This window comes from Salmo salar, chromosome ssa13 (genome assembly GCF_905237065.1).
Source record: "Salmo salar chromosome ssa13, Ssal_v3.1, whole genome shotgun sequence".
Classification (NCBI taxonomy): domain Eukaryota; kingdom Metazoa; phylum Chordata; class Actinopteri; order Salmoniformes; family Salmonidae; genus Salmo; species Salmo salar.
In genome coordinates, this window is record NC_059454.1 from 49,519,643 (window position 1) to 49,543,034 (window position 23,392).

Consider the following 23,392-nt stretch of genomic DNA (forward strand, 5'->3'; position numbering starts at 1 on the left):
TCCTTGGAGGAGGAGATGGAACTGAGTCCGCCGGTTTTGGGATGCATCGAGTGTCTTTACACAACCTTGTTCACCTCTGGCTGAGGTCAACTTGAACCAAAACGGCACGGAAAATGATGGGGCAGCTAAAGCATTGGAGCATCCCTTCATTCACTGTTTCGCAGGAAGAGTTGTGTCACAATATGCACCCATAAAAACAATGTTAACAAAAAAAGGCTTGTGCACCCATTACAGTACACATGTGAGAGATGGAGAGTGAGGGAGAGAGAAAGAGAGAGAGAGACAGATCAAGAGTATTTGTTGTCAGAAAAACCCTCTGTAGAGAGTTATCAGCGGCAACCCACCAAAATTCAAGCCCCCTTGGGTGCTGCCATAGAGTTACATTAGAAGTCATTGGCCACAGATACAATTACGTCAAATGGCGTTATATCTACAGTAGCTTTGATTGGACTGATCATGTCAACATCATACTTTCAAACTCTTAGCTAGCAAGCTAGCAGTCATCATCATCAAGTTCACATTCTACTGGCAAATGCTTTTTAATCCTTGTCATATGAAGAGAAATAATGAAGAGAAATTATAGATAAAACGTATTAGTGCTCATCGGCCATTGGACAAAACATTGAACAAGTTGGAAATCGCAAATTCAGCAATGAGTCATTTCGAAGGAATTAGTGGCTAACTGCAAGCATTGCAAAGCAATCACTAGCCTGCTATTCAGTGGATTGGCTATGTGGTCCCAAGACTGGGTTTAAGAGTCGCTTTTCCAAGCTTAAAATGATAAACATTTAACATTGTCAATCAAGCATGATTTCTGCCGTGCTCAAAGCCACTTAACTCGGAACTGGGAAATCTGACTTTAGTGAGTTCAAGACAACTGGGAACTCAGGGGGAAAAAAACGAGCTCCGACTGGGAAAACACGTTTTGAACGGTCATCCAACTCGGAATTGTAAGTCGGGAACTCGGGCCTCATTCTAGAGCTGCAACCTGAAGATCACTGACGTCATCATGATTAGTTTTTTTTTCCTGAGTTTCCAGTTGTCTTGAAAGCACCATAAATCCAGAGAATGCCAGATTGATGACAAAGTTTGATGACAAAATTTGCCCACGAAGGACCGTCGCGCCACCTTCCTGTTCAAGTGAGCACAGCACAACAAGGTGAATCCAAAAATGTATTGTATGCTGCTGCATAAATGATGTAATATGCCAGGGAGATATGTAAACTGTAGCTAAGAAAGTAATACTAAGTGTATGCTGTATAGTATGCTGTTAGGAGCCCATGTTTCTCACCCTAATAATTTGGTATATTTTCCCCTCTTAATTTCACCTACTGTTCTGACTTGGTGGTGCACATGTAGCCTATAACCTGTTTTAGAGAAATATAATTATAAAATATTGTAAGCGCTTTCATTGTCTGCTTGTATGCCCCTTTATTTATCCTACAATTCTGACTTGGTGTACAGGGAGAACACTGTATGAACGGCCCATGTTCTGAATTCTGTCGCTGTACATTTCAAAAGTGCTGAACAAATAGTTACATTGACTACAGTACGTCCGTCCTAGCTCGCTCATTAATGTCTTAAACAAAATTACGCATTGACTCTTGTCCGCTTGTCGCCCCTTATGCCATATTTTGTACATCTCAATTGTCAGAAGAAACCACATTTTTTTAAGCAAGTCAGCCATATCAGCTATGTTTTTTTTAAAGGCAGTAAATGAGGCTGAATGAACTGTTTCGCTGCCAGACAAGGCTCCGCTGATGGCCAGGTGTAGCAGTGGTAAGGTGTTGGGACTCGGCTGTTGGGACAGCTTTATGTAGGCCCTAACAGTTTGTGGCCACCGTTTGTCACCATTATAGTGCAATTAATGTATTGTTTAGTGTTGTGTAGTGTAATGGCTTTACTGGCATGCATTCCCCACAAAAATATTTGTTTTGCCCCAACAACATTTAGATGCTAGAATCGCCACTGCGAGTTATACATATTTTAAAACAGCACTTTATCAAATTTGATTTTCATAGAAGACATGAGAAACACTACTCTGTTCATTCTTTCACCATGGAACTCAGAATAATAATGCTTAATAATATTAATGAGATGGAGAATAGAACAATTAATACACCTTGTAGTCTTTGGAGTCTTTCTCTCTCTCACACTTTTTCTCTCTCGCTCTCTCTCTCTCTGTCTGTTTGTTTGTTAGAGTGTGAGGAGGGTCGATGGGGTGTGGGCTGCTCAGGCTCCTGTCCTCACTGTCAGAACAGGGGAGTGTGTGACAAACACAATGGAACGTGCCGCTGCCAACCTGGATACATGGGCACCCTTTGTCAGAGTGGTGAGAGACACGCGCACACACACACTAGTTACCACTCCTCAGACTTAGTATAATTGTAGGGGTGGGGGAAAAATGTATACAGTGGAGTATCGCAATAGAATTTTTGATAATTTAATATTGACACTGTGACCAAGTATCAATTAGTAAAAATAAATAAATAATATAACAAAAATATAAATATTTTTTGCTAAGTAGTTAAGTTAGTCAGCTGTATCTGTGCTCAAGGTATTTCTTAGCCTATAGCTTGTTTTCAATGTTCTAAATGGTGTGCTAACATGTTTTGAGAACTTACAGTGCCTTCGGAAAGTATTCTGATCCCTTGAATTGTCCCCCGTTTTGTTACGTTTCAGCCTTATTCTAAAATGGATTAAATAAATAAAAATCCTCAGCAATCTACACACAATACCCCATAATGACAAAGTGAAAACAGGTTTTTAGAAATTTTAGCACATTTATTAAAACAGAAATACCTTATTTACATAACTATTCAGACCCTTTGCAATGAGACTCGAAATTGAGCATCCTGTTTCCATTGATCATTCTTAAGATGTTTCTGCAACTTGATTTGGAGTCCACCTGTGGTAAATTCAATTGATTGGAGATGATTTTGAATGCCACACACATGTCTATATAAGGTCACACAGTTGACAATGCATGTCAGAGCAAGTCATGAGGTCAAAGGAATTGTCCGTAGAGTTCTGAGACATGATTGTGTCGAGGCACAGATCTGGGGAAGGGTACCAAAAAATGTCTGCAGCATTGAAGGTCCCCAAGAACACAGTGGTCTCCATCATTCTTAAATGGAAGAAGTTTGGAACCACCAAGACTCTTCCTAGAGCTGGCCGCCCGCCCAAACTGAGCAATCGGGGGGAGAAGGGCCTTGGTCAGGGAGGTGACAAAGAACCCGATGGTCACTCTGACAGAGCTCTAGAGTTCCTCTGTGGAGAAGGGAGAACCTTCCAGAAGGACAACCATCTCTGCAGCACTCCCCAAATCAGGCCTTTATGGTAGAGTGGCCAGATGGAAGCCACTCCTCAGTAAAGGCACATAATCTCTGGTATGATGAAACCAAGACTGAACTCTTTGGCCTGAATGCCAAGAGTCACGTCTGGAGGAAACCTGGGACCATCCCTATGGTGAAGCATGGTGGTGGCAGTATCATGCTGTGAGGATGTTTTTCAGCGGCATTGACTGGGAGGCTAGTCAAGATCGAGGCAAAGATGAACGGAGCAAAGTACAGAGAGATCCTTAACCTGTTGGGTCTAGGGGGCAGCATTTGCACGTCTGGATAAAAAAAAATGTACCCGATTTAATCTGGTTACTAATCCTACCCAGTAACTAGAATATGCATATACTTATTATATATGGATAGAAAACACTCTAAAGTTTCCAAAACTGTTTGAATGGTGTCTGTGAGTATAACAGAACTCATTTGGCAGGCAAAACCCTGAGACATTTTCTGACAGGAAGTGGATACCTGATGTGTTGTATTGACTTTAAACCTATCCCATTGAAAAACACAGGGGTTTAGGAATATTTTGGCACTTCCTATTGCTTCCACTAGATGTCACCAGCCTTTACAAAGTGTTTTGAGTCTTCTGGAGGGAGATCTGACCGAACAAGAGCCATGGAACGGTGATGTCCCATTAGACACCTGGCGCGCTACTTCATGTTGGGTACCCTCGTTCCAATACGTTATAAAAGACTATGCATTCGTCCACCTTGAATATTATTCATGTTCTGGTTAAAAAAGGCCCTAATGATTTATGCTATACAACGTTTGACATGTTTGAACGAACGGAAATATATTTTTTCCCCTCGTTCATGACGAGAAGTCCGGCTGGCTTACATCATGTGCTAACGAGACGGAGATTTTTGGACATAAATGATGAGCTTTTTTGAACAAAACTACATTCGTTATGGACCTGTGATACCTGGAAGTGACATCTGATGAAGAGAATCAAAGGTAATGGATTATTTACATAGTATTTTCGATTTTAGATCTCCCCAACATGACGTCTAGTCTGTATCGCAACGCGTATTTTTCTGGGCACAGTGCTCAGATTATTGCAAAGTGTGATTTCCCAGTAAGGTTATTTTTAAATCTGGCAAGTTGATTGCGTTCAAAAGATGTAAATCTATAATTCTTTAAATGACAATATAATATTTTACCAATGTTTTCTAATTTTAATTATTTAATTTGTGACGCTGACTTGACTGCCGGTTATTGAGGGAAACGATTTCCTCAACATCAATGCCATAGTAAAACGCTGTTTTTGTATATAAATATCAACTTGATAGAACTAAAAATGCATGCATTGTCTAACATAATGTCCTAGGAGTGTCATCTGATGGAGATTGTAAAAGGTTAGTGCATCATTTTAGCTGGTTTTATGGTTTTGGTGACCCTGTCTTTGACTTGACAAAACATTACACACAACTCTTGTAAATGTACTGTCCTAACATACTCTAAATTTATGCTTTCGCCGTAAAACCTTTTTGAAATCGTAAAACGTGGTTAGATTAAGGAGATGTTTATCTTTCAAATGGTGTAACATAGTTGTATTTTTGAAAAATTTGAATTTTGACATTTATTTGGATTCAAATTTGCCGCTCTTGAAATGCACCTGCTGTTGATGGAGTGCACCACGGGTGGCACGCTAGCGTCCCACCTAGCCCCAAGAGGTTAATGAAAACCTGCTACAGACCACTCAGGACCTCAGACTCGGGCGAAGGTTCACCTTCTAACAGGAAAACGACCCTAAGCACACAGCTAAGACAACGCAGGAGTGGCTTCGGGACAAGTCTCTGAATGTCCTTGAGTGGCACTGCCAGAGCTCGGACTTGAACCTGATCGAACATCTCTGGAGAGACCTGAAAATAGCTGTGCAACAACGCTCCCCATCCAATCTGACAGAGCTCGAGAGGATCTGCAGGGAAGAATTGGAGAAACTCCCCAAATGCAGGTGTGTCAAGTTTGTAGTGTCATAATCAAGAAGACTTGAGGCTGTAATCGCTGCCAAAGGTGCTTCAATAAAGTACAGAGTACGGGGTCTGAATACTTAGAGTTGAAGTCGGAAGTGTACATACACTTAGGTTGGGTTTCCTTAAAACTCGTTTTTCAACCACTACACACATTTCTTGTTAACAAACTATAGTTTTGGCAAGTCGGTTAGGACATCTACTTTGTGCATGACACAAGTAATTTTTCCAACAATTGTTTACAGATTATTTCACTTAACCTCTTGGGGCTAGGTGGGACGCTAGCGTGCCACCCGTGGTGCACTCCATCAACAGCAGGTGCATTTCAAGAGCGGCAAATTTGAATCCAAATAAATGTCAAAATTCTAATTTTTCAAAAATACAACTATGTTACACCATTTGAAAGATAAACATCTCCTTAATCTAACCACGTTTTACGATTTCAAAAAGGTTTTACGGCGAAAGCATAAATTTAGAGTATGTTAGGACAGTACATTTACAAGAGTTGTGTGTAATGTTTTGTCAAGTCAAAGACAGGGTCACCAAAACCATAAAACCAGCTAAAATGATGCACTAACCTTTACAATCTCCATCAGATGACACTCCTAGGACATTATGTTAGACAATGCATGCATTTTTAGTTCTATCAAGTTCATATTTATATCAAAAACAGCGTTTTACTATGGCATTGATGTTGAGGAAATCGTTTCCTCCAATAACCGGCAGTCAAGTCAGCGTCACAAATTAAATAATTAAAATTAGAAAACATTGGTAAAATATTATATTGTCATTTAAAGAATTATAGATTTACATCTTTTGAACGCAATCAACTTGCCAGATTTAAAAATAACCTTACTGGGAAATCACACTTTGCAATAATCTGAGCACTGCGCCTAGAAAAATACGCGTTGCGATACAGACTAGACGTCATGTTGGGGAGATCTAAAATCGAAAATACTATGTAAATAATCCATTACCTTTGATTCTCTTCATCAGATGTCACTTCCAGGTATCACAGGTCCATAACGAATGTAGTTTTGTTCAAAAAAGCTCATCATTTATGTCCAAAAATCTCCGTCTCGTTAGCACATGATGTAAGCCAGCCGGACTCTCGTCATGAACGAGGGGAAAAAATATATTTCCGTTCGTTCAAACATGTCAAACGTTGTATAGCATAAATCATTAGGGCCTTTTTAACCAGAACATGAATAATATTCAAGGTGGACGAATGCATACTCTTTATAACGTATTGGAACGAGGGTACCCAACATGAACTAGCGCGCCAGGTGTCTAATGGGACATCAACGTTCCATGGCTCTTGTTCGGTCAGATCTCCCTCCAGAAGACTCAAAACACTTTGTAAAGGCTGGTGACATCTAGTGGAAGCAATAGGAAGTGCCAAAATATTCCTAAACCCCTGTGTTTTTCAATGGGATAGGTTTAAAGTCAATACAACACATCAGGTATCCACTTCCTGTCAGAAAATGTCTCAGGGTTTTGCCTGCCAAATGAGTTCTGTTATACTCACAGACACCATTCAAACAGTTTTGGAAACTTTAGAGTGGTTTCTATCCATATATAATAAGTATATGCATATTGTAGTTACTGGGTAGGATTAGTAACCAGATTAAATCGGGTACATTTTTTTTTATCCAGACGTGCAAATGCTGCCCCCCTAGACCCAACAGGTTAACATTCACTGAATCACAATTCCAGTGAGTCAGAAGTTTACATACACTAAGTTGACTGTGCCTTTAAACAGCTTGGAAAATTCCAGAAAATGATGTCATAGCTTTAGAAGCTTCTGATAGGCTAATTGACATCATTTGAGTCAATTGGAGGTGTACCTGTGAATGTATTTGAAGGTCTATTTTCAAACTCAGTGCCTCTGCTTGACATCATGGCAAAATCAAAAGAAATCAGCCAAGACCTCAGAAAAAGAATTGTAGACCTCCACAAGTCTGGTTCATCCTTGGAGCAATTTCCAAATGCCTGAAGGTACCACGTTAATCTGTACAAACCATAGTACGCAAGTTTAAACACCATGGGACCACGCAGCCGTCATACCGCTCAGGATGGAGGTGCCTTGTGACTCCTAGAGATTAACATAATTTGTGTGCGAAAAGAGCAAATCAATCCCAGAACAACAGCAAAGGACCTTGTGAAGATGCTGGAGGGAACGGGTTCAAAAGTATCTATATCTACAGTAAAATGAGTCCTATATCGACATAACCTGAAAGGCCGCTCAGCAAGGAAGAAGCCACTGCTCCAAAACCGCCATAAAAGAAAGCCAGACTATGTTTTGCTACTGCACATGGTGACAAAGATCGTAGTTTTTGGAGAAATTTCCTCTGGTCTGATGAAACAAAAATTGAACTGTTTGGCCATAATGACCATCGTTACGTTTGGAGGAATAAGGGGATGCTTGCAAGCCGAAGAACACCACCCCAACCGTGAAGCACGGGGGTGGCAGCATCATGTTGTGGGGGTGCTTTGCTGCAGGAGGGACTGGTGGACTTCACAAAATAGATGACATCATGAGGTTGGAAAATGATGTGGATATATTGAAGCAATATCTCAAGACATCAGTCAGGAAGTTAAAGCTTGGTCGCAAATGGGTCTTCCAAATGGACAATGACCCCAAGCATACTTCCAAAGTTGTGGCAAAATGGCTTAAGGACAACAAAGTCAAGGTATTGGAGTGGCCATCACAAAGCCTTGACCTCCATCCTATAGAAAATGTGTGGGCAGAACTGGAAAAGTGTGTGCGAGCAAGGCCTACAAACCTGACTCAGTTACACCAGCTCTGTCAGGAGGAATGGGCCAAAATTCACCCAACTCATTGTGGGAAGCTCGTGGAAGGCTACCCGAAACGTTTGACCCAAGTTAAACAATTTAAAGGCAATGCTACCAAATACTAATTGAGTGTATGTAAACTTCTGACCCACTGGGAATGTGATGAAAGAAATAGAAGCTGAAATAAATCATTCTCTCTGCAATTATTCTGACATTTCACATTCTTAAAATAAAGTGGTGATCCTAACTGACTTAAGACACGGATTTTTTACTAGGATTAAATGTCAGGAATTGTAAAAAAACTGAGTTTAAATGTATTTGGCTAAGGTGTATGTAAACTTACGATTTCAAATATATGTAATTGTGATATTTCAGTTTTTTTATTTTTTATAAATTTGCACAACAAAAAATGTAAAACTGTTTTTGCTTTGTCATTATGGGGTACTGTGCGTAGATTGATGAGGGGAAAAAATAAGGCTGTAACTTAACAAAATGTGTCGAAAGTCAAGGTGTCTGAATTCTTTCCGAAGGCACTGTATCTCCTAAACTCGTTTCCTCATGTCTCTTCGTCTTGTTCCTCTGCAGCAGACATATACAGTAGTGAGCAATATGTTTGGAACATCGAATCACAATAAAATTGCAGTATCGAATTTCAATACGTGATACGTATAGAATCGCAATATATATCTTATCGGCACCTAAGTAATGTGATAATATCGTATCGTGAGGTCCCTGGTAATTCCCAGCCTATATATTTTACCATACTATCTCTGTCTCTTAGCCTGCCCGTTGGGTAGATTTGGCCTGGGTTGCCAGCTACGCTGTCGGTGCGATAACGGGGGGCGCTGCCACCCATTGACGGGCCGCTGTGCCTGTCCTGAGGGATGGACTGGACCCAGCTGCAGTAGAGGTAAGGCTGACAGTGTGTGAGCCACAATCAATACTGTAGTACTTTATCATCCCCCTACCACTCAGACCTTGGTTCAAATCAAATATTGTTTCAATCTGATTGATTTAATTGAATTTCCCTGGCACAAGGGAACCAATAGAAGAGTCGAAAAATTGTAAACCCTGCACATCTGGCTAAAGGAAACTTATTTGAAAGACTTCATATAGTAGTTGAAGCCAGGTCTGCTACCACTACGGCTTGCAATAATAGTGATAATAACCCAGAAGAGTCTAAACCCTGTCTAATCCGGGGGAGGGGGTTCTACTAAGCTACAGTGCCTTCGGAAAGTATACAGGTCCCTTGACTTTTTCCACATTTTCTTACGTTTCAGCCTTATAAAATGGATGAAATTAAGAAAAAAAACTCAGCAATCTACACACAATACCCCATAATGAAGCGAAAACAGTTTTAGAAATGTTTACACATTTATATAAAAGAAAAAACAGAAATACCTTATTTACATCAGTATTCATACCCTTTTCTATTAGACTCAAAATTGAGGTCAGGTGCATCCTGTTTCCATTGATCATCCTTGAGATTTTTCAACAACTTGGAGTCCATCTGTGGTAAATGCAATTGATTGGACATGATTTGGAAAGGCACACACATGTCTATATAAGGTCCCACAGTTGACAGTGCATGTCAGAGGAAAAACCAAGCCATGAGGTCGAAGGAATTGTCCGTAGAGCGCCGAGACAAGATTGTGTCGAGGCACAGATCTGGGGAAGGGTACCAAAAAATGTCTGCAGCATTGAAGGTCCCCAAGAACACAGTGCCCTCTCACATTCTTAAATGGAAGAAGTTTGGAACCACCAAGACTCTTCCTAGAGCTAGCCACCTGGCCAAACTGAGCAATCGGGAGAGATGGGCCTTGGTCAGGGAGGTGACAAAGAACCTGATGACAGAGCTAGAGTTCCTCTGTGGAGATGGGAGAACTTTCCAGAAGGACAACCATCACTGCAGCACTCCACCAATCAGATATTTATGGTAGAGTGGCCAGACGGAAGCCACTCCTCAGTAAAAGGCACATAACATCCCTCTTTGACTTTGCCAAAAGGCACCTAAAGACTCTAAGACCATGAGAAACAAGATTCTCTTGTCTGATGAAACCAAGATTGAACTCTTTTGCCGGAATACCAAGCGTCACTTCTGGAGGAAACCTGGCACCATCCCTACGGTGAAGCATGGTGGTGGGAGCATCATGCTTTGGGGAAGTTTTTCAGCAGCAGGGACAGGAAAACTAGTCAGCATCGAGGCAAAGACGAATGGAGCAAAGTACAGAGATCCTTGATGAAAACCTGTTCCAGAGCGCTCAGGACTGGGGTGAAGGTTCACCTTCCAACAGGACAACGACCCTAAGTACACAGCCAAGACACCACAGCAGTGGCTTCGGGACAAGTCTCTGAATTTCTCTGAGTTGCCCAGCCAGAGTCCGGACTTGAACCCGATTGAACATCTCTGGAGAGACCTGAAAATAGCTGTGCAGCGACGCTCCCAATCCAACCTGACAGAGCTTGAGAGGATCTGCAGAGAAGAATGGGAGAAACTCCCCAAATACAGGTGCGCCAAGCTTGTAGCATCATACCCAAAAAGATTGGATGCTGTAATCACTGCCAAATGTGCTTCAACAACAATAAAGAGTAAAGGGTCTGAATAACTTTTTTTTTGTTTTGTCAATATGGGATATTGTGTGTAGATTGATGAGGGAAAAAAATAATTGAATACATTTTAGAATAAGGCTGTAACGTAATAAAATGTGGAAAATGTCAAGGGGTGTGAATACTTTCTGAAGGCACTTTGTATGGAATTGTTTTAAGAAAGTCATACCAATGATCATTTAGCTATTTGATTTAGAATTTTAAGACACCTTGAAGTATAATTTATTTTATAATAATTTTTTGATGAAACATTTTATTTGGGCTTAGTGCTATTAGCCAATACAAACACATTGAATAACAGATTCACTACATTGAGCAACAGATAGTCCCCCCAAAAAATCTAAAGGAAGTTTGTTCTGAAGTGTCTGTCCTATACATGAGAGATATAAGAAAGATCAGGAAACAGCAGTTATTTTTTTCACATGTATTTAACCCCTTATTTTTGGCACTAACAAGTGTCCATATATACACTGAACATAAATATAAATGCAACATGTAAAGTGTTGGTCCCATGTTACATTAGCTGAAATAAAAAATCCTAGAAATGTTCATGCACAAAAAGCTTATTTCTCTCAAATGTTTGTGTGTTTACATCCCTGTCAGTGAGCATTTCTCCTTTGCCAAGATAATCCATCCACCTGACAGGTGTGGCATATCAAGAAGTTGATTAAACAGCATGATCATTACACAGGTGCACCTTGTGTTGGGGACAATATAAGGCCACTTTAAAATGTGCAGTTTAGTGTCACAACACCATGCCACAGATGTCTCAAATTGTGAGGGAGCGTGCAATTGGCAATCTGACTGCAGGAATGTCCACCAGAGCTGTTGCCAGATAATTGAATGTTCATTTATCTTCCATAAGCTGCCTCTAACGTTGTTTTAGAGAATTTGGCAGTACGTCTAACCGGCCTCACAACCACAGACCACGTGTAATCACGCCAGCCCAGGACCTCCACATCCGGCTTCTTCACCTGGGGGATCGTCTGAGTGGGAGTGGAATGTTGCTGATGTCTATCTCTGTCTGGAATAAAGCCCTTTTGTGGAGAAATACTAATTTGGCTGGGCCTGGTTACCCAGTGGGTGGGCCTGACTGCCAAGTGGGTGGACCTACCATAGTCATGTGAAATCCATCGATTAGGACCTAATTAATTAATTTCAATTGACCGATTTCCTTATATGAACTGTACACTGTAATTCCATTTTTAAAAATGAACTAGTCCCGGGGGACCTTCAGACGAGTCTTTTGAGGCCTGTGGGCGTCTAAGAGCCAACCAACCGTCATGTACTGTACGTGTTCATGAGAATCTCACCTTTCCACGACGAGACACAAAACGGAGAACACCATAATGTGCGTGAAAGTCCAATCTTTCCATAGAGGGGTCATAATAGTTTGTAGGCCAAACCGTTCGGACGCTACAGAGGATTTTGTGAGAAGACCAATTTTCGAGATGTCTCATGGTCTGACAAACACCGCTCTTGCTCTTACCTTTCACCGCAGATGTGGAAGTGGGACATAGGCGGATGTCGTGGATTGAGACACATCCAATGCAAACTGACAGGTTTTTATGGGGATTTTTATTTTGCTAATTAATTTTCTGCGGGGGCGCAGACATTGACCTTAGGGGATAACACTGCACTTCATTAGTTGGTTCCTTTTTTGATCATGTTCACTTTGATTAGGAGAGACATTTGAAATACTGAAAGGTCTTGTGTGTCTGAAATGGCACTCTATTCTCCCTTTAAACCCCCTACCCAGTTGTGGAGGTCATGACTTTTGACCTCTGACCTCTGTCTCCATGGTAGCGTGTGATGCAGGGCGCTGGGGGGTGGACTGTGCCAACGTGTGTCAGTGCCCAGACAACGATGGCAGCTGCGACCTCATCACTGGACAGTGTCGCTGTGAGGCGGGCTACACAGGACCACGCTGCCAACAGAGTACAAACATAAATATCTCCTTTCTAGTGTGAGTGTGTGTGGTGAGTGAGTGTGTGTGTTAATGGAGGCTGGTGACTGGAAACATTTAGGAGAATGGGAGACCCACGGTATAGGCACAGACTGCTTGGAGACGACAAAGCGTGTTTCAAAAATCAAGGGACAGCAACCAACCAAGACTAATAGTTGCCATAGCAAGGTTCATTATCATCCAATATGATTGCGTAATACCTGTATTGACGGTATTTAACTTGCCTAGTTAAATAAAGGTTAAATAAAAACATTTTAAAATTAAAAAACTTGAAGCTAGTTAAGCGAGATAGCTAGCTAGGCTAATGGAGACTGCATGCGCTTTCTTGTCCTACACAGTTACAAACAACAACTCCTTTCAGAATATAAAGTAGCAATCCTACCTGTTCTTAAGGTGTTCATAGGCTTCAGTGCAGGACAGGCTCATCATGGATGGATAATGTTGGAGAAGAGCTCAACTTTTCCACTGAGGGCAGGACAGGATTTGAATTGGAAGACAAATAACAATAACAGTTAGATAAAATAACTAAGAATTAGTAATTATGTGTATTAATGTGTTTGTGATTGTGATTGAGTACATACAGTAATGAGAGAAAATTGACACAGTGCTTGGAGAGGAAACCTTCAATGTTCCAGGGGATGAGAGGGCTCATGAAATATGGTTTTAGTTCATGTCAGGATAGAGTTGACACTGGTAGTGGAGTGATCAACAGCTCGTAATCAGGGAACAAAAGGGGACTTAGCTGTAAATACAAATAGCATATACATTCCATTACAGCAGTGCCATCATAGGTTTGGGCAAAAAGTTTATCCAGGAAGTTAAACTCAGACATCCCAGAATTCACAAAGTTAACCTCTAACACTGTTCCGTGAGGAGGTCGCAGCTGCCATTCAGCTATTTGATATAGAATTTTAGGACCCCTGTAGGTATAAAAAATATATATTAAACAATTCTTTTATAAAACGTTTGCAAAAAAGCGTAGTGAAATTATTGACAGCAGAGCTGGTTAGGCTGTTTTCATGTTATTCAAATCATCGGCCAGACTGTTAAGTGTACGCTCTGAGAGCAAAACGAGATGGGTGGGGCTAAAGCTTATAAGAGCGTGTGAATGATGCAGAATGGGTATAGACAAAGAAGACCTACCGAAACATTCAAAGGGGATTTTCTCAAAAATGACTTTACAAGTTGATCAACTTTCAAGGCAGAAGTACTTCCTCATTGTTCCTCAAATTCAGTGTATGATATCATTTTGTAGCTCTGAGTCTCTACCTTTATCAAATGTAAAAAACACCATTTCACATTTTGCTATATAAGACCGAATTCAGGTGGTGAGTCACAAATATTGAATTTGGCCTTTACTACTATAGCCCCATAGAAACGCATTGAAGAACACATTCATAAATGGCAAAAGACAGTAAAAAAAAATCATAATGAACAAGGTTTTGAAGTGTCTGTCTTCAATCTAGGAGATACAGTGCATTCGGAAAGTATTCTGACCCCTTTACTTTTTCCAAATTTTATTACGTACAGCCTTATTCTAAAATCGATTAAATAGTCCCCCCTCCTCTTCAATCAACACACAATACCCCATAATGACGAAGCAAAAACAGGTTTAGAAATGTTGGCAAATTTATTCCAAATAAAAAATGGAAATATCACAATAACATAAGTATTCAGACCCTTTACTCAGTACTTTATTGAAGCACCTTTGGCAGCAATTACAGCCTCGAGTCTTCTTGGGTATGATGCTACAAGCTTGGCACACCTGTATTTGGGGAGTTTCTCCCATTCTTCTCTGCAGATCCTGTCAAGCTCTGTCAGGTTGGATGGGGAGCATTGGTGCGCAGCTTTTTTCAGGTCTTTCCAGAGATGTTCGAAGCAGGTTTTCATCAAGGATCTCTCTGTACTTTTCTCCGTTCATCTTTCCCTCGAACCTGACTAGTCTCCCAGTCCCTGCTGCTGAAAAAATCCCCACAACATGATACTGCCACCATCATGCTTCACTGTAGGGATGGTGCCAGGTTTCCTCCAGACGCAATGCTTGGCATTCCGGCCAAAGAGTTCAATCTTGGTTTCATCAGAAAAGAGAATCTTGTTTCTCATGATTTGAGAGTCATTAGGTGCCTTTTGGCAAACTCCAAGCGGGCTGCCATGTGCATTTTACTGAGGAGTGGCTTCCATTTGGCCACTCTACCATAAAGACCTGATTGGTGGAGTGCTGCAGAGATGGTTGTTCTTCTGGAAAGTTCTTCCATCTCCACAGAGGAATTCTGGTGCTCTGTCAGAGTGACCATCAGGTTCCTTGTCACCTCCCTGACCAAGGCCCGTCTCTCCTGATTGCTCAGTTTGGCCAGGCAGCCAGCTCTAGGAAGAGTCTTGGTGATTCCAAACTTCTTCCATTTAAGAATGATGGAGACCACTGTGTTCTTGGAGACCTTCAATGCTGCAGAAATGTTTTGGTACCTTTCCGCACATGTGTGCCTCAACACAATCCTGTCTCGGAGCTCTATGGACAATTCCTTCGACCACATGGCTTGGTTTTTGCTCTGACATGCACTGTCAACTGTGGGACCTTATATAGACGTGTGTGCCTTTCCAAATCATGTCCAATCAATTGAATTTACCACAGGTGGACTCCAATTAAGTTGCAGAAACATCTCAAGGATGATCAATGAAAACAAGATGCACCTGAGCATCCCCTGTAACGATGTGCGCTGAGAGTCTGGGAGTGAGTGTTTTTAATAAAATAAATGAAATATAATACAAAACAAGAAACACTAACAGCATACAGACATGAAACTGAAACAGAAACAATAACGCCTGGGGAAGGAACCAAAGGGAGTGACATACATAGGGAAGTTAATCAGGGAAGTGAGGGAGTCCAGGTGAGTCTGAAGACGTGCAGGTGCGTGTAACGATGGTGACAGGTGTGTGCCATAACTTGCAGCCTGGTGACCTAAAGGCCGGAGAGGGAGGACACGTGACATCGTCCCTCAACTTCAGGGCTTGCCTCTATGCTGTTTGGTTTTTACTTTTAATACATTTACCAACGTCTTAGTGTTTTCCCCGCTCTACTTTTTTCATTACATTTTTTTACCCAAGACACTTTATCTGGACATGGTTCTACAGGATCTCCACCAGCCGAAAAAGCTAAGTAGTAACATTAACGCTAGGCTATGCAATTGCAGTCGCTGTACTCATAATATACAGGAGAACTATCGCCTTATGGTGAGGATATCTATGTTGCAAGCACAGCTTCAGATGCAATTGTTAGGCAAGGGCAATTTAAGTGTAGGAAAGGATGAAACAGCGTCTGGGCAACCTGTAAGTACAGATAGTAGTATAAATCCCCACGCACAGTCCCCGCAGCCGGACAATTTTCTCTAGGCTTCTGGAAAGAAATGCTGTCGGTATGCTCAACCGGTGACACTCATTCAGCTGACAAACTTTCAACTGGTTCTCCCTATTAAGCAACGAGTCGGAGTCAGAGGCCGAGCCTTCTCAGGTCTCTCCTCCACCCATTACGGGGTCTGAGCCATTAGCTCTGGCAAATTGAAAACCCTAGGTATTGGCGACTCCATTACCTGCAATATTAGACTTAAAAAGAATCATCCAGCGACCATACACTGTTTACCAAGCGGCAGGGCTACCAACGTAAAGGCTAATCTGAAGATGGTGCTGGCTAAGGCTAAAACTGTCGAGTGTAGAGATTATAGGGATATTGTTATCCACTTTGGCACCAACAATGTTAGGATTAAACAGTCAGAGATCACCAAGCATAACATAGCTTCAGCGTGTAAATCAGCTAGAAAGATGTGTCGGCATCAAGTAATTGTCTCTGACTCCCTCCCAGTTTGGGGAAGTGATGAGCTCTACAGCAGTCTCACAACTCAATCGCTGGTTGAAACCGTTTTCTGCCCCTCCCAAAATATAGAATTTGTAGATAATTGGCCCTCTTTCTGGGACTCACCCACAAACAGGCATGGCCTGCTGAGGAATGACAGACTCCATCCTAGCTGGAGGGATGCTCTCATCTTATCTATGAACATAGACAGGGCCCTAATTCCTCTAGCTCCACAATGAGATAGGGTGCATGCTTAGTGGAGTCTGCCACTAGCACAGTCAGTGTAGTCAGCTCAGTTATCCCCCATGAGACCATGTCTGTGGCTCGATCTAGGTTGAGCAAATCAAAACATGGCAGTGTTCGCCTTAGCAATCTCACTGGAATAAAGACGTCCTCCATTCCTGTCATCTCAAAATAGGGTTACTTAATGTTAGATCCCTCACTTCCCAGGCAGTCATCGTCATAGAACTAATCACTGATCATAATCTTGATGTGATTGGCCTGACTGAAACATGGCTCAAGCCTGATGAATTTACTTTGTTAAATGAGACCTCTCCTCATGGTTAAACTAGTGACCATATTCCCCGCGCTTCTCGCAAAGACGTAAGTGTTGCTAACATTTGACAGCAAATTTCAATTTACCCCCCCCAAAAATAACTATGTTTTCGTCTTTTGAGCTTCTAGTCATAAAATCTATGTGGCCTACTCAATCACTTTTTATAGCTACTGTTTACAGGCCTCCTTGGCCATATACAGCGTTCCTTACAGAGTTCCCTGAATTGCTATCGGACCTTGTAGTCATGGCAGATAATATTCACATTTTTGGTGACTTATATATTCACATGGAAAAGGCCACAGACCCACTCCAGAAGGCTTTCGGAGCCATCATCGACTCATTGGGTTTTGTCCAACATGTCTCCGGACCTACTGTACTCATTGCCACAGTCATACCCTGGATCAAGTTTTGTCTCGTGAAATAAATATTGTGGATCTAAATGTTTTTCCTCATAATCCTGGACTATCGGACCACCATTTTATTATGTTTGCAATCGCAACAAATAATCTACTCACACCCCAACCAAGGATCAACAAAAGCTGTGCTATAAATTCTCAGATAAACAAAAGATTCCTTGATGCCCTTCCAGACTCCGTCCACCTACCCAAGGACGTCAGATTACAACAATCGGTTAACCACCTAACTGAGGATCTTAATTTAACCTTGCGTAATACACTAGATGCAGATTTCAAGGTTTTACTGCTAACCTACAAAGCATTGCATTGGCTTGCTAATACCTCTCGCTCCGATTTGGTCCTGCCGTACATACCTATACATACGCTACGGTCACAAGACGCAGGCCTCCTTATTGTCCCGAGAATTTAAGCAAACAGCTGGAGGCAGGGCTTTCTCCTATAGAGCTCAATTTTTATGGAACGGTCTGCCTGTCCATGTGAGAGACAGACTCGGTCTCAACCTTTAAGTCTTTACTGAAGACTCATCTCTTCGGTAAGTCCTATGATTGAGTGTAGTCTGGCCCAGGGGTGCGAAGGTGAACGGCAAGGCACTGGCACGACGAACTGCCCTTGATGTCTCTGGCTGGCCGGCTCCCCTCTCTCCACTGGGATTCTCTGCCTCTGACCCTATTACAGAGGCTGAGTCACTGGCTTACTAGTGTTCTTCCATGCCATCCCTAGGAGGGGTGCGTCACTTGGGTAGGTTGAGTCACAGACGTGATCTTCCTGTCCGGTTTTGCACCCACTCGGGCTCATGCAGTGGAGGAGATCTTTGTTGGCTATACTCAGCCTTGTCTCAGGGTAGTAATTTGGTGGTCTGTTAATAGACGTTCCGCTAGCGGAACACCTGCTCCAATATCCAATGATGGGCGTGGCGCGAAATACAAACTCCTCTAAAATCCGAAAACTTCAATTTTTCAAACATATGACTATTTTACAGCATTTTAAAGACAAGACTCTCGTTAATCTAACCACACTGTCCGATTTCAAAAAGGCTTTACAGCGAAAGCAAAACATTACATTATGTCAGCAGAGTACCCAGCCAGAAATAATCAGACACCCATTTTTCAAGCTAGCATATAATGTCACAAAAAACAAAACCACAGCTAAATGCAGCACTAACCTTTGATCTTCATCAGATGACACACCTAGGACATTATGTTATACAATGCATGCATGTTTTGTTCAATCAAGTTCATATTTATATCAAAAACCAGCTTTTTTACATTAGCATGTGACGTTCAGAACTAGCATACCCCCCGCAAACATCCGGTGAATTTACTAAATTACTCACGATAAACGTTCACAAAAAACATAACAATTATTTTAAGAATTATAGATACAGAACTCCTCTATGCACTCGATATGTCCGATTTTAAAATAGCTTTTCGGTGAAAGCACGTTTTGCAATATTCTCAGTAGATAGCCCAGCCATCACGGCTAGCTATTTAGACACCGACCAAGTTTAGCCCTGACCAAACTCCGATTTACTATTACAAAAGTTTGATTACCTTTGTTGTCTTCGTCAGAATGCACTCCCAGGACTGCTACTTCAATAACAAATGTTGGTTTGGTCCAAAATAATCCATCGTTATATCCAAATAGCGGCGTTTTGTTCGTGCGTTCTAGACACTATCCGAAGTGTAAATAAGGGTTACGAGCATGGCGCAATTCGTGACAAAAGATTTCTAAATATTCCATTACCGTACTTCGAAGCATGTCACCCGCTGTTTAAAATCCATTTTTATGCCATTTTTCTCGTAAAAAAGCGATAATATTCCGACCGGGAATCTGCATTTAGGTAAACAGAGGAAAGAAAACAAAGCATTCGGTCGACGCGGGCACGAGCCTGAGTCTCACAGTACTGTAACCAGCCACTACCCAAACGCGCTACTTTGTTTCAGCCAGAGCCTGCAAAGCCACGATTCAGCTTTTTGCCGCCTTCTGAGAGACCATGTGAGCCGTAGGAAGTGTCACGTAACAGCAGAGATCCTTTGTAATGGATAGAGATGGCAAAGAATGCCAAGAAATGGTCAGACAGGGTACTTCCTGTACAGAATCTTCTCAGGTTTTGGCCTGCCAAATTAGTTCTGTTATACTCACAGACACCATTCAAACAGTTTTAGAAACTTTGGAGTGTTTTCTATCCAAAGCTAATAATTATATGCATATTCTAGTTTCTGGGCAGGAGTAATAATCAGATTAAATCGGGTACGTTTTTTATCCGGCTGTGAAAATACTGCCCCCTATCCATAACAGGTTAATATCTCTCTAGTGGTCTGGCGCTCTGCTTTGGCAAAGTGGGTGGGGTTATATCCTGCCTGTTTGGCCCTGTCCGGTGGTATCGTCAGACAGGGCCACAGTGTCCCCCGACCCACCCCTGTCTCAGTCTCTAGTATTTATGCTGCAATAGTCTATGTGCCGGGGGGCTAGGGTCAGTCTGTTATATCTGGAGTATTTCTCCTGTCTTATCTGGTGTCGTGTGTGAATTTAAGTATGCTCCCTCTAGTTCTCTTTCTCTAGTTCTCTTTCTCTCCCTCTCTCCCTCCCCTCCCGGAGGACCTGAGCCCTAGGATCATGCCTCAGGAATACCTGGCCTGATGACTTCTGGCTGTCCCCATTCCACCGGGTTGTGCTGCTGCTCCAGTTTCAACTATTCTGCTTGCGGCTAGGGAACCCTGACCTGTTCACCAGACATGCTACCTTGTCCTGGACCTGCTATTTTCGACTCTCTCTCGCTCTCTACCCCTCCTGCTTTCTTGACCTCTGAATGCTCGGCTATGAAAAGCCAGCTGACATATACCCCTGAGGTGCTGACCTGTTGCACCCTTTACAATCACTGTGATTATTATTTGACCCTGTTGGTCGTCTATGAATGTTTGAACATCTTGAATAACAATCTGGCCTTAAATTGCCATGCACTCTTATAATCTTCACCCGGTACAGCCAGAAGAGGACTGGCCACCCCTCACAGCCTGGTTCCTCTCTGTTTCTTCCTAGGTTCCTGTCTTTCTAGGGAGTTTTTCCTAGCCACCGTGCTTCTCCATCTGCATTGCCTGCTGTTTGGGGTTTTAGGCTGGGTTTCTGTATAGCACTTTGTGACATCTGCTGATGTAAAAAGGGCTTTATAAATACATTTGATTGAATTTCGAGTCTCATAGCAAAGGGTCTGAATAGGTGTGTCTGTTATAATTTTTTTAATAAATGTGCAAAAATGTATAAACCTGTTTTTGCTTTGTCATTATGGGGTATTGTTTGTAGATCGTTGGGGATGTTTTTTTATTTAATACATTTTAGAACAATGCTGTAATGTAACATATTGTGGAAAAAGTCAAGGAGTTAGAATACTTTCCGAAGGCATTGAATGAACAGGTTATTATATTGTGGCATTGAATTCAGTTTTGCATCTCGCCCTCTTTCGTTTTTCCTTTTCATGGTTTGAGTGCAAGTAGCCTAGTAGGGCCACCGGTAATTCTATTATATTGCGACATACACAACAGTACAGTTGGAACTTCATTTGGGCCAAAAAAATACCTCAACAGAATGAAACAACACTTGTTGCATATTTTTTAACTGCTTTAAACCTTCACAAAGTTTTAAACAAGCTTATATTGCAGCAATTACATAGCAAATTCAATGGTGTACATTTAACTGAAAGTATAAAATGTACACTTTTTTTCTTTGAACATATGAGTCCCACTGTACTGGTGTTTATAATTACACTTTTGAAAGTGTTAAAGATTTAACTCTGTTGCATTGTTCCCCATTTTACTTAGTGTTCAAAGGAACTCGAGTGTGGTGTTTTCATAGCTCAACTGTAGAATAATACGCAATACCTCCAGTGTAAAACAACACTTGATTTAGAGTGAACTGGACCCACTTTGCTTTGTGCTGATGCTGTTAACCTTTCTCAGTGTAAGAAATGAACACCTTTAGTGTTACAGTAAATCATTTGAGTGTTTTAACACTGTATGGTGAAAAGCCTCATTTGGTTCTTTTTGAGTAAATGGATGAGTACACCCATGACTGTATTTGTTAGTTACAGAGACATGGTTATTGGATCATTTCCTTTTAAATGCCTGTGGCTTTCACCAAGTTAGTCCCTAAGCAAATGTTATCAATAAAAATGCAACTATGACAATATATTACATATCATAAGGCCTTACATATTGGCCTAGTTTTACCCTAACACAGTGGTGTTAGGAAACTCTTGGTTTACAGGCCACATCAGGCCTGCAAATCACATTATGCTGGTTTGGAAAGTGATGAGTAATTCCTATTGGAATCCAGCCAGTAAGGATATCCAACAGTAGGAATAATTATTCACCCACTACCTGCATTCAGAATGACTGTCAGTGCTAGGTAACCACTTAAAACGGAACAACCATTTCAATAAATTGAACTAACTGATTAGTTTACAAACATGTATGTTATTTATTTTTGTGTAGCATAATATTAATTAGAGAATGCTGGGAAATATGATAATGATGGGTGTGGTTTTGATGGGACTATTTTACTCTCCACAGTGTAAAACAGTAACTCTGGTTATCAACACCAATAGACAAACAATAACAACAAATTCTTATTTACAATGACGGCCTACCCCGGATGACGCTGCGCCAATTGTGCGCCGCCCAATGGGACTCCCAGTCACGGCCGGATGTGATGTCTTAGACCACTGCACCACTCGGAAGCCCTCCATAGTGTGCTTAAACTAATAATACACAAATGATTGTATTTTTCTTGTCTATATTGAATACGTAATTTAACCATTCACAGTGTAGGTTGGGAAAAGTATGTGAACCCCTAGGCTAATGACTTCTCCAAAGCTAATTTGAGTCAGCTAATCTGGAGTCCAAATATAAAAAACACTGACAAAATTTGAGTTTGCTATTCACAAGAAGCATTGCCTGATGTGAACCATGCCTCGAACAAAGAGATCTCAGAAGACCTAAGATTAAGAATTGTTGACTTGCATAAAGCTGGAAAGGGTTACAGAAGTATCTCTAAAAGCCTTGATGTTCGTCAGTCCACGGTAAGACAAATTGTCTATAAACGGAGAAAGTTCAGCACTGTTGCTACTCTCCCTAGGAGTGGCCGTCCTGCAAAGATGATTACAAGAGCACAGCGCAGAATGCTCAATGAGGTTAAGAAGAATCCTAAAGTGTCAGCTAAAGACTTACAGACATCTCTGGAACATGCTAACATAAAAAAAAAAATACATTTACATTTTTAGTCATTTAGCAGACGCTTTTATCCAGAGCGACTTACAGTAGTGAATGCATACATTTCATACTTTTTTTTTCTGTGCTGGCCCCCCGTGGGAATCGAACCCACAACCCTGGCGTTGCAAACACCATGCTCTACCAACTGAGCTACAGGGAAGGCCAAAATCTCTGTTGACGAGTCTACGATACGTAAAACACTAAACAAGAATGGTGTTCATGGGAGGACACCACGGATGAAGCCACTGCTGTCCAAACAAAACATTGCTGCACATCTGAAGTTTGCAAAAGTGCACCTGGATGTTCCACAGCGCTACTGGCAAAATAGTCTGTGGTCAGATTAAACTACAGTTGAGTTGTTTGGAAGGAACACACAACACTATGTGTGGAGAAATAAAGGCACAGCACACCAATATCAAAACCTCATCCCAACTGTAAAGTATGGTGGAGGGAGCATCATGGTTTGGGGCTGCTTTGCTGCCTCAGGACATGGACAGCTTGCTATCATCGACGGAAACATTTATTCCCAAGTTTATCAAGACATTTTGCAGGACATTGTAAAGTTATCTGTCCGCCAATTGAAGCTCAACAGAAGTTGGGTGATGCAACAGGACTACGACCCAAAACAC

General features: G+C 41.6%; 1 protein-coding gene across 5 annotated transcripts in view; it reads left to right on the forward strand.

Annotated features, from left to right (window-relative positions):
- Window positions 1-23,392, forward strand: part of LOC123726227 (multiple epidermal growth factor-like domains protein 6) — a 134,256-nt gene that overhangs the window by 62,908 nt on the left and 47,956 nt on the right. For 3 of the 5 annotated variants that reach the window (XM_045693368.1, XM_045693372.1, XM_045693369.1), the window contains 3 exons: window positions 2,201-2,332; window positions 8,892-9,020; window positions 12,524-12,655. In XM_045693368.1, coding sequence (XP_045549324.1) covers window positions 2,201-2,332; window positions 8,892-9,020; window positions 12,524-12,655 — 393 coding nt within the window. The remainder of the gene's footprint in view (window positions 1-2,200; window positions 2,333-8,891; window positions 9,021-12,523; window positions 12,656-23,392) is intronic. The other 2 variants (XM_045693371.1, XM_045693370.1) reach the window with 2 other exon arrangements.